Here is a 12229-nt window from a genome sequence, read left to right on the forward strand (position 1 = left end):
AAGTATAAGCTATGAAAGTGCAAGAAATATCATGTTTTACATTAATTGAACCTCCTTCATAATAAACTTGTCTTCATTTAACCTCATTTTGAAGTGTACTGGTACATATGGTCACTTTTCTGAAGGCACTACCAGATTCAAAGAGTTGTGCGATGCGTCGCTTTTCTGCAAGCAATGTGGAAAGAAGAATTTCTTTTTGCTCAACATGGACATCACCGACAATGAATTTGCACTATACAGTAATCCCTCGTTAACTCGAAGCCATCAAATCTGGGGAAAATTTCGAGATAGGCAGTATTTCGAGTTAAGCAAAACGCCGAAAATGTTCGCCCAGGTCACTGTAAAAGAAAAGCCAGTGCTGCTAGGAAAAGCTCCACTGCACAAAACAGCTACCGTAGTAAAGTCACTAGAATTCGGAGGGGAAAAAAATTTATTACCGAAGACCAAAAAATTTCGTGATGCTCGCCTGTTCCGCTTTAGCGTTCGGTCCGAGAAAGGCGTTCTCCAGTTGCTCAACACATCGCATGAGCCGTTGGTCGCCACCGCTGCATTCGACCTTGTTGCGGAGCAAGCACAGCATGTTACGTGTTTCTGTTGTCGTAGGCACTTCTCGAGGCTCTTCCTCATCTGCATGGTCATCTGCGTCGTTCACGGCCATCTCAACGATATCGGCGTCCAACAGCATTCCGGTAACGGGGACGTCGGCCTCGTAGAGCGCATACTCCTCAAAGGCGATCTCGCCGTCTTCGGTATCGCTCACGCAGCCAGTTGCCTTGCGCACTTCATTGCACAGCTCATCACAGCCGCTGAATTCTGCGCCAATGTCTTCTTCGATCGATTCCGGAGCGCGAGAAAACCCTGCATGTGCGAAGCAGTTAGCAATCGCCAGCGGGCGTAGTTGGCGCCAGGCTTTGGCCATCAGATTGACTGCACCCAGCAGATCGATTTCATACTTTTTCCCATTGCCGTATGACAGCAGAATTCGGTGCAGCAGGCTTTTCCTATAATACTTGCGGGCCATCTCAATGACTCCCTGATCCATTAACTGGAGAACGGACGTCGTGTTCGCCGGCAGGAACTCCAGCGTAACAGCCGCCAAGTTGTCGATTTTTCCATGGCCGGGGCAGTTATCCACAACAAACAACACTTTCCGACCGTCCTTTGCCATCTTCTGATCAAGCACACGGACATGCTCTTCGAAAAGCGCCGCCGTTATCCAGGCTGTTTGATTTGCGCGGTAGGTCACATCCCTCGGGAGCCGTGCATTTCGGAAACACCTGGGATTCAGCGACTTGCCAATGATGAGGAGGGGCAGCTTTTCATCGCCGGTAGCGTTGGCACCAAAAAGAATTGTTATCCTGTCTTTTCGTTGCTTAGCGCCTGAGCACGCTTCGCCTTTTGGTGTGTATGTGCGGTTAGGCAGCATCTTGTAAAAGAGAGCGGCTTCGTCTAGGTTAAAGATGTCCTTGTCCGCGTACTCCTTTTGCAGCTCGGCTAGGCGTAGCTTGCGCCATGCGTCTGCAGCCTGTTCGTCAACAATGCCGCTTTCGCCGTGGATAGGCTTCGATGACACGTTATTTCGCGTCTTAAACCGCTCGAACCAGCTATTGCTGCAACTGAAATCCGCGTGACCCATCTGCAGTGCCAAAGCGTCTGCTTTCTCCATCATCATTTGGGTTGTCACGGGAAGATTGGCTGCTCGAACGTTTTGGAGCCACAACAGAAGTGCTGCTTCGACGTCCGGGAATTTGGACACTCGAATGCGCTTCCGCTTGCTTGAGAAGCTTTGCTCGAAGCCTTCCAAAACCTTTTGTTTGTTCTTAAGCACTGTCGAGAGGGTTGACAAAGGGATGCCGAATTCTTTGGCGATGCACGACTTGCTTCGACTTGCTTTTTCCACTTCCTTGATTAGCGCGACTTTTCTCTCCAACGTCAGAGATTTGCACTGCTTTGGGCGGGACATCTTGGTCGATACGGAAGCGTCCGTTGCACAGACCACTCACTACTCAGCAAAACTGAGCTCAAGATGTGTCGTGCACAGATCGCGAGGAAAACAAAGAATACCAGTTCGCACATGCAAGCGCTAGGTTGCGTACTGACGGGCGCATGCTGCACACGCCGCCCACCGGTGCGGTGCGCACACGTGATCACTCCCACAGTTGCCTGACAAGGCTGATAGGAAACGGCTGCGTCCGCGGGAATTTCAAATTCGCCCTTCACGACTGCGTTCGGCACGTATAGTAAGAGCTAAGCGTTCGCACGGAGCCCTCGTTTCCTGTTGGGAGTAGACTTTGCCTTCTGCCCTCCCTGTCAAGATTTCGAGATATCCACTGTTCCCTCCGGAAAACGTTTCGAGATAAGAGGAGGCAAATACATAGCACCTATGGGAGGTTAATGCACGGCGAAAAAAAGTTTCGACTTAACCGAGATTTCGAGATATGCATGTTCGAGCTAACGAGGGTTTACTGTATTTGTAGCCTTAGATTTTATTCCATTTATGCCAAAAGTGAGCATCTATGACTTCAGGGTAAAGAGATATTTAATTACAATTAGGATGAGTTGCTGTAACACTCATAAATTCAAGAAATATCTCATTATTTTTATTGCAATAGAATATTGAGTGCCTTGAAGTAACATAGTAGCGAATTGACAAATTTACATACAGTTCTTCACAGGTGGCATCTAAAAGGGTCAAGTAACGCTAGCTTAATGTTAGCAGTGCACCAATTATGCGAGTAAATATGCTACAGATGCAGTCGAGCCCACCTATAATGGCCCCACTTAAAATAAACTTTTACTTATAAGGAATTATACCTGCGTGACTGTGGAAATATACATTATTCCAATGCCACAAAATCGCACTTGCATCGAATGGGCTCATGCAACCTCCTGGGACACCACTTTCAACCACCGATAAGCCATTCATCGATTCTTATTGTCAAACGCTGACCCTGCTTCCACAGCCCCCTAGTTGTCTTTCTCCCTGTCTGTCTTTTGTTGTGCATCCCACGGTCTTTTGTCCCCCCGCCACTCTGAGCACCCCACAATGCCAGATGAGGCTAGTGTTTTCACACTGCCACAAATCTTTCAAAGACCAAGTTTCAGACATGTCTACCCTCAATTTTTTATCTCTGGTCTCATTACACTATCGCTGGCGCCGCTGGTCCCGAGTCAACAGAGCATCTGCCAACATCGTCAGCCGCCGACTGTAACCAGTTGTGCGCATTTGCCTTGCCTGGATCGGTGTCGTGCCGTTCCAGCACACATAATTGCATTACCCCACTGGCTTTGATGATTCCCAATTCATGCCATCTTTAGGGCATGTTCTTGCTCACTTTGCACTCCACTCACCATGCCCTCACAGCCGTTACATATACAAAAAGAATTGCGAATATTGAGGTTGTTGTGGTTGCGCAAGCCACTCTCCCAAGTTTTCCTACACGTGAGTTGCGCATTTCATGGACGTTTCAAGCAAGCTACCCAACCTGCTTTCTTCGCATGTGCTTGGGTTTTCAGGTCACCTTCCCATGTATGTTCTCCTCTCTTCACTATCGCAGCTACTTCGCCTGTCTCTCGCAAGTCTGCTCTCTTCTCTTTATTGCAACTTCTCCGCCCCTCTCCACTACTCCGGGTCGCCAGCCACGCTGGCTAAAATTAAGAAGTTTCTTTTTCTGACAAGGAACTGGCCCGAAGCGGTTCCACGCGTCCTGGCTTGTATATGGCATGTGCGTGTCTCGTTTGCTGTTGCTGTGTGAATAGTCAGGACGGCGGACGGGGGCCTTCCACACTTTTTTTTTTCCACCTAACGAAATGTCGAAGTTGTGATCGCATGGCTTGGGCGTAATCCCGACGTTTCAGGATTTGTTATAGGTGCCGCATTGTGTAGTGCTTGCTCATAGCTGTTGACCGCCTGGCAACCAACTTGGTGCTTCAGGTGTCCCTGTATTCATCTGTGGAGATTGTGAAGAGTTTGCGGATAGAAAGTAATGGCTACATGTGTTCAAAACTGTTTTCGCGAGGCCAAATTGATCCCGCTGATGCCGAGCCTGAAGCTTCTGAACAATACCACTCTAGTAGAGATTTGTCACAGCACGTCCTCGACTCCATGGGAGGGCGGGACATCATCTGAAATGATTTCATTATGGACGATAATGATCCCAACGCTGCAGAACCGTGCACGGATGAGGGCATTGTCAATGAAGTGTGCGGCTAGAGTGATTTGGAAGAATCGGATGATGACGACAATGACGAAACTTTGGAGACAGTGGCGACATGCGTACCAGTAGCAACAGGCTACATTAAAGGCCAACTGCAATGAAGTTTGGCTATCAGCAAACAGTCAATATATAGGTAGTCTAGCTAGAGATAGTGCTGCCTGCCGAATGTCGCCTTCGAGATACAAGCAGTTACTTTAGAAAAAAAAGCTTGCAAACGATGATGCTGTTGAGACCGAAACTAAAAGAAACGACGATATTACAATTGACCGGCAGTGACGTAAATGACGAAAGAAACGCCTGCTCCGCGCTCCTCGGCCCCGCCGCGGTGGTCTAGTGGCTAAGGTACTCGGCTGCTGACCCGCAGGTCGCGGGTTCGTATCCCGGCTGCGGCGGCTGCATTTCCGATGGAGGCGGAAATGTTGTAGGCCCATGTGCTCAGATTTGGGTGCACGTTAAAGAACCCCAGGTGGTCGAAATTTCCGGAGCCCTCTACTACGGCGTCTCTCATAATCATATGGTGGTTTTGGGACTTTAAACCCCACACATCAAATCAATCAATCCGCGCTCCTCGAGCACGCACCTCGTGGACACGCACGCCCCTTGATGTGTGTGTTTTTTCTATGTGAACATAGGAAAGCTGTGTGAACATGCCTCTTATCGAACACTGGTCTGGGCTTCCCACTGGTGGGTTTGTAGTGTCTGACCCTCGTATTTGAAAACGCTGCTTGACTTGAACTTGACCTGCCATCGACTTTAATCCAGCACGATGCGTTTCGAACGCGCAGTCATTAGGCTGTGCCCAGGCAGCCCAAATGCACAGACGCGTTTTAAGGGGGCAGACTGGTCTTAGATGTTTTATGTTTATTTCTTCAGTGATCTTGATCAAACTGCACAGAATTATGCAGTTTTTTCTGGTGATTCCAAATATTTAATTAGTTTTTCTGTAACTCGCCTTGTTTCTGAGATAACTTGAGTTCACCCCCTATTGTTCAAGGCCATCGTAGAAAAAAAATTGCTTAATTAAAAGTGATATTTAGTATATGCCAACATAGACTAACTACTATAGAGCGAAGGTATGGAATAGTTTTTTGTTTTTAGGCCTTTATTGGTTATTTTATAGCAAAATGAACTATCCATTTTCAAAAGCAGTTGGAATTATGTTACAGTTTTGATTAGTAATTAATTAAAAAGGCTTATGCTCTAAATTCCGCTGCCATACTTGCATTCTACACTCAAAGAAGTTTGCACTGCAAAGAGAATTTTGTTGTACCTGCCCTAGGTGCAGAGATATTGAGGCCTCAAAATTGAAAAGTCATAAATTTACTTTTTTGAGAAAAATCGAAAAAACTGAAAACACAGTTTCTTCAAAAAGCAACAATCATGGTGCGCATGTTTTGCAATCCTCATAAAGACACTCATAAATTGGTAGCAGAGCTTTAGACACAGGTGCTGGCAAATTATAAAGAAGCCTCAAAGTCGTTTCCCATTTTTTTGCAGGTTCTGCATGTTAACAGCACCAAGAATCTGAACAGTTAGAATGACATTACAAAAAAATTACTACTTTCTGGTGTGTGAAAATTTGTAGAGAGATGGAAAAATACTTGCAAAAACCAAACATGTCAATTTTAAAAAATGAATTTTTTTGTCACTTTTTGGTCCCAAAGACCAGTCTGTCCCCTTAAAGGCGCTTCATTGAAAGAGGCTTCAAAGCCGGAAAGAGCAATTCAGGGGCTTGGAGAATTGCTCACAAGGAGCGACGTTCTGTAGTAATTGTCATATCCGGTTCTCTGCGATTTTTCTGGGTACGCCACTAGAGCTGTGCGTCATCTGCTTGCTGGCAATTAAAGCACCAAATATAAGTTAAATACGTTACTGCAAGATTTTTCACTGTCGTTATCGTAACCTACCGTCTATAAGCTACGCTTGTATGGCGGTTCCTGCCCAAGTAAAATTTCGTTGCAGTTGGCCTTTAATAGCTTCAGGCAGCTTGCATATGCCAAGGACCTCGGCGAAGACCACTCTGCCGCTTTAAATAAACTCAAGACCACCCGCTGGAGGCGGAAATGTTGTAAGCCCGTGTACTCAGATTTGGGTGCACGTTAAAGAACCCCAGGTGGTCAAAATTTCCGGAGCCCTCCACTACGGCGTCTCTCATAATCAAATAGTGGTTTTGGGACGTTAAACCCCACAAATCAATCAATCAATCAAGACCACCCACATCACTTCTGCTTTTCGAGACACGTGGATTACGGACTTTTTGCAAGAAATAAATTTGTGTTTTTACTTGCAACTTTTTTAAAGCTGTAATTTCATTTACTAAGAATTTCGGGCTACAGCGAACAGATACCTCATCAGGGTCAGGTTTATTGTAAGCTGGCTCGACTGTATTCACTCGTTCTTGCTGTAAGGAAAAAAGTTTCACTTGGGGGCCCCCCATAGGTTTAAAATTTTCGCAATAGATGTTAGTACTAACCGTCGACTCTCGTTCTTTTTAGGGATCTGCAAAAGGAGATGGTGCCCAGGCGGCCAAGGCTGGCTCCAAGGATGCTTCCAAGGGTCCTGCCAAGGGCCCAGGTCCCAAAAAGGGTCCAGTCAACAAGACACAGTCACAACAGTTTAAGCCAAAAGGTTCATGCCCATGGGCCACTTTGTGTGCCACCATAATGTGTTCCCATTTTGTCTATAGTAGTTACTGTCTTTCTTTGCAGGGCCCAAATTTGGCTCTGGCCCAATGCCAACGTACACCTGCTACGTGTGCAACGTGGTGATGCACACTACTCGGGAATACAGCCAGGTAAGGAGGCACCAAATCATTGTCTGTGGGGCTGTAAGGCAGCAGTCGGCATTATCTCTTTGCCAAATTGCATTGCGATTTCTTGCTCATCATGGCACCCCTATAAGATCTTTCTCGGTAGTAGAGTGTCTAGCTGCCACAAAGAGTGCCTGGATCTAAGTCCCGCCCATACCTTGTGTTTTTTATTTCTCATTGTACATGATAGCAACGATAGACACCGGCAGTGTCGCTGAACAACTCGACCACCGAAGGCAGCTGCTGATCTGAGCTTGTAATAGCTTACACTGTAAGGGTTTGCCTTCCTTGGAGCACTGAAGGTTAATGGAGTGGGCTCGTTCAGGTTCTCGGTGCCCACTTTTTGGGCAAGACTGGGCATCGCTGCTTGTAAGCTTTTTTTTTTTTAAATTATTATTAGGCATGTACAAATATTGACAGTTTTGAATATTTTTTTAATGGTTTATGCTATTTGATTTGATTGCCATGGAAATGTTGCTATTCGAAACTTTCGAGTTTCGTGAAGTCAAATACAGTCAATGCCAAATTGGCAGTCACCCCTTTAGATTTTCAATATGCTTCACCTTATTACCCTCGTATTATGGTAAAGCTGCCTTTCAAGCTCTGCTACACTCACTAATATACACTCAAGAAATCGCTGGTTCCAACATTAAGAAAGTCGATGCGATTCTGGACCTGAAATAGGCGCAGGAAGCCCAGAAAATGAGATGCCAAAAATATTTAGCATACAATATTTCACACTTTCTTATGTATACTCTTCAACACAGATATTTTGAACCCACATATATCAAATTTTCCAGCTATATTGAACTCGTAAATTATCACCTTCAAAATTCTTTTTAAAAGTATAAAAATTTGTACTGAATAGTATTTTCTCCCACCACCAGATGTATCAAACTTTGCGAGCTTGATAATGCGCTTCGGCACTACCTGTGCCCCGCGCCTATGCCGACATTCAAAACACTTGAAAAACATGAAGGCGAGAGGGCTCGAACTGTACTCCTGTTGGGCGTGTTCTCCAATTGCAAAACAACTTCTTGTTTTCTTTTTTTTTCTCTCTCTCTCTTTCTTGTTCTTTCTCCACGTTAATATTGGCTCTTAGAACAGGAAAGAAGGAACTAGCGGTCTCTTCCTTTCAGCTTTTATTTTTTTGCTGCTATTTTGTGAGTTCTCGTCAACGAACCACAGCTTGCGTCTTTCGTACATCCTCGGATAGGCCTCAACACGCATTCCTGGGTGGGCAGTGTTTTTTGTACTTAGCTCTAGAATGAGAATGTGGTTGACCTGGCATAGGAATTGGGAGATACATGCGTACTGCTCCTGATTGTTCTGTCCTCATGCAGCACTTCACTACTCGGGAGCATCGCCTGGCTGCTGGCATCCAGGTATCGGTGAGTCGCTCTGATGCATTTTACTTTATGAGGCACATTCTTCAAAGGAGTAAAGGTGTGCAATCATTTGAATTTTAAATATTTTTCCTTAGTATAGACTACTTATAACCTAAGTCACAGTGGCCTAGAATATTGTTACGGGAAGGAGACAGACAGACTCAGAGGGGTAGTCACCGATGTATTTTCAGCCGGTTAGGCGAGCAGCGCCAGCCACACAGATTAGCTCGCGCCAGTCTATCTGCTTTCTCTTCTTCAACTCCATGCGCTGGCACGTAGCATGACCCCCGGCGGCGGAGGCACCGTCCCGGTGCTTTAAAGGTCGTTATCTGACGCATTATTGTAGGGCTTGATCCGCGAGACGTGTACGATATCACAGGGCCGCATAGTAGATGAAGATGGACAGATGGGGCTGATCTCGTAGGTGACAGGTGTTACTTGACGCAATATACGGTAGGGTCCCGTGTAATGAGACAGAAGTTTTTCGGGTAGGCTCAGCCGACGATGAGGGGACCAGAGTAAAACGAGGGTACCGGGAGCGAAATGTACGTCTCTATGTTCCGCATCGTACCGACGGCATTGGTTGGTTTGCGACGTCATAAGCCGAGCGCGAGCGAGCTGACGGGCATGATCGGCTTGCGCAATCGCGTCGCGGGCATACGCGCTGGTGGACCAGGTGTGAGCTGAGATGACTGTGTCCAGTGGTAAAGTCGGCTCTCTTCGGTACAATAAGTAGAACGGCGAAAAGCCCGCTGTGTCGTGACGGGATGAATTATACACGAAAGTTGCGTAGGGTAAGGCAAGGTCCCAGTCTCGGTGGTCGGGCGACACGTACATAGCGAGCATATTTGTTAAAGTGTGGTTAAATCGTTCCGTGAGGCCGTTTGTTTGAGGGTGGTAAACGGTTGTCAGTGTGTGTTGCGTGGAACAAGAACGCAGAATGTCGGCGATGACTTGGGATAGAAATGTACGGCCACGGTCTGTGAGAAGCTGTCTCGAAGCACCGTGAATCAATATAACGTCCCGTAACAAGAAGTCAGCGACGTCGGTTGCACAGCTGGTCGGTAGAGCTCGCGTAATAGCGTAGCGTGTAGCGTAGTCTGTAATAACGGCTATCCATTTGTTTCCCAATGCTGATGTGGGAAAAGGACCAAGCAGGTCTAGCCCAACACGGTAAAATGGTTCCGCGGGTGTGTCAATTGGTTGAAGATGGCCAGCGGGTAGCAGCGACGGTGTTTTACGACGTTGGCATAGGTCACACGTGGCAACGTATCGACGTTCCGAACGAGCAAGGCCTGGCCAGAAAAAAACGGTGCCGGACGCGCTCGTACGTGCGGGATACGCCAAGGTGTCCAGCCGTGGGTGCGTCGTGAAGTTCGGTGAGAACACAGCAGCGCAAATGCTTAGGCACAACAATGAGAAGGTCGGGCACGTCCGGTCGGATATTGCGACGGTACAGCACAGACTTTTGAATGACAAAGTAGCGGACGGAAGCATCATTTGTGGAGGATTCCATACGGCTGATGATGTCAAGCAGCTCTGGATCACGCTTCTGTTCTTCCCCAATATTAAGGAAGTCGGACACTGACAAGATAGAGTTCTCCGTGGGCTCGTCAGTGTCCTCAGGATCGTCGACAGGGTACCGGGAGAGGCAATCGGCATCGCGGTGTAGGTGGCCAGATTTGTAGACCACCGAATAGGAAAACTCTTGCAGGCGCAAAGCCCAGCGACCAAGGCGGCCTGATGGATCTTTCAGAGAGTTGAGCCAGCAGAGTGCGTGGTGGTCGGTAACTACCGAAAATGGGCGTCCGTATAGATAAGGTCAAAATTTCGCCACCGCCCATACAAGAGCCAAGCACTCACGCTCTGTTATCGAATAGTTACGTTCAGGGGCGGATAGGAGGCGGCTGGCATATGCAATAACGCAATCATGGCCATGTTGTTTCTGAGCCAGCACTGCACCAATGCCATGCCCACTTGCATCTGTACGGATTTTTGTAGGGGCAGCAGGGTTGAAGTGTGCCAGAATCGGAGGGGTAGTGAGAAGAGCGACGAGAGTCGAGAACGCAGAAGCCTCTTCGGAGCCCTATGAGAACGGGACTTCTTTCTTGAGGAGCTGCGTAAGCGGCCTCGCTATGTGCGCAAATTTTTCACGAAGCGTCGGAAGTAGGAACATAGTCCGATAAAGCTGCGTACATCCTTCGCAGATCGTGGTACAGGAAAGTTTTTGACGGCGCTGATTTTTTGCCGGGTCTGGTTGTACACCGTTGGCGTCTACTAAATGGCCAAGCACTGTGATTTGATGGCGTTTGGACGAGTTGAGCAGCAGGCCAGCGCGACGGAAGATTTCCAGGATGGCTGAGAGGCGCTCTATATGAGTTTGAAATGTTGGTGAAAAGACGATGACGTCGTCAAAGTATCACAAACAGGTGGACCATTTGAATCCTCTGAGCAGGAAGTCCATCATTCGTTCGAAGGTGGCTGGAGTGTTACAAAGGCCGAAGGGCATGACCTTGAACTGATATAGGCCATCGGGGGTGATGAATGCCGTCTTTTCACGGTCCATTTCAACTACCTCTATTTGTCAGTAGCCGGAACGAAGGTCTATGGAGGAAAAATAGTGGGACCCATAGAGGTAATCAAGCGCATCATCTATTCGTGCCAGAGGGTAGACGTCTTTTTTTTGGTAATTTTGTTTAGGTGTTGATAATCCACGCAGAAACGCCATGCACCGTCTTTCTTGCGGACTAGCACTACAGGAGAAGCCCAAGGACTGCAGGATGGCTCAATGATGTCCTTGGCGAGTATTTTGTCGACCTCACTTTGGATGATGTGACGCTCGGCCGCCGACACCCGATATGGACGCCTATGAATAGGATGGTCATTACCAATGTTTATGCGGTGGCTCATACCAATAGCTTTCCCCAACAGATGGCCGCTGGTGTCAAAAACGTCGATGTAGGACAGCAGAACCCGGTGGAGCTCATCAGTCTGCTGCGGCGTTAAGTTGGAAGCGATCATCGAAGTAATAGTGCTGTCGGAGCAAGTGGCAGATTGATGTTGAGCGTGGGGGTCAGAAGGGGCGGCCATCGCGAAAACATCTACCGCATTGTCTTCTAAGGTGCAGAGCAACGCCAAAAAGATCCCTTGTGGCAAAACTTGAGTTGTCAAGCTAAAGTTGACAACTGGGAGGCACGTAGAATTTCCTGCGACGGACAGAATGGTGTGCGGTAATGTAATGCCACGGCTTATGAGGACATCGGTGATAGGGGTCAGAACATAGTCACCGTCGGGAACTGGTGGTATTGAGACGAGCTCTATGTAGGTCAGTGTCTGTGGAGGGAGGCACGCGTGTTCCGTTGTGCAGAGGCGAGTCGGCCGTTGTGTAAGAGGTTCTGTTGCGGGCAAGTGTAGACGGAGCGTACTGGTCGAACAGTCTATGAGGGCAGAATGCACGAACAGGAAGTCGAGGCCTAAGATTACGTCATGGGGGCATTTATCAAGGACGGTGAAGAGAACAACTGTGTGTCGATCCGCAATGCTCACACGAGCGGAGCACATTCCAACGATAGATGCTATTCCACCATCCGCAACACGGACGAACTTAGTGGTCGCAGGTGTGAGAACCTTCTTGAGCTTGCGACGAAAATCACTCGTCATCACGGAAAGTTGGGCACCGGTGTCGACAAGAGCAGTGACATGTACGCCGTCTACTTGTACGTCTATGAGGTTCCGTTTTGTCGGTATCGTCAAAAGAGGATTTTTGGTCAGTCCGAGCAATGCTGCGCCACCTCCGGGGGCTGCAACGCTTAGTT

The 12229-nt window shown here is 47.7% G+C and overlaps 1 protein-coding gene across 2 annotated transcripts in view; it reads left to right on the forward strand.

Moving 5' to 3' along the window:
* Positions 1 to 12229, forward strand: part of LOC119174107 (uncharacterized) — a 76313-nt gene that overhangs the window by 33627 nt on the left and 30457 nt on the right. Inside the window, exons 8-10 of one of the 2 annotated variants that reach the window (XM_037424912.2) lie at positions 6713 to 6845; positions 6926 to 7011; positions 8370 to 8417. In XM_037424912.2, coding sequence (XP_037280809.1) covers positions 6713 to 6845; positions 6926 to 7011; positions 8370 to 8417 — 267 coding nt within the window. The remainder of the gene's footprint in view (positions 1 to 6712; positions 6846 to 6925; positions 7012 to 8369; positions 8418 to 12229) is intronic. The other variant, XM_037424913.2, reaches the window with a different exon arrangement.

Source organism: Rhipicephalus microplus, chromosome 5 (genome assembly GCF_043290135.1).
Source record: "Rhipicephalus microplus isolate Deutch F79 chromosome 5, USDA_Rmic, whole genome shotgun sequence".
NCBI lineage: Eukaryota > Metazoa > Arthropoda > Arachnida > Ixodida > Ixodidae > Rhipicephalus > Rhipicephalus microplus.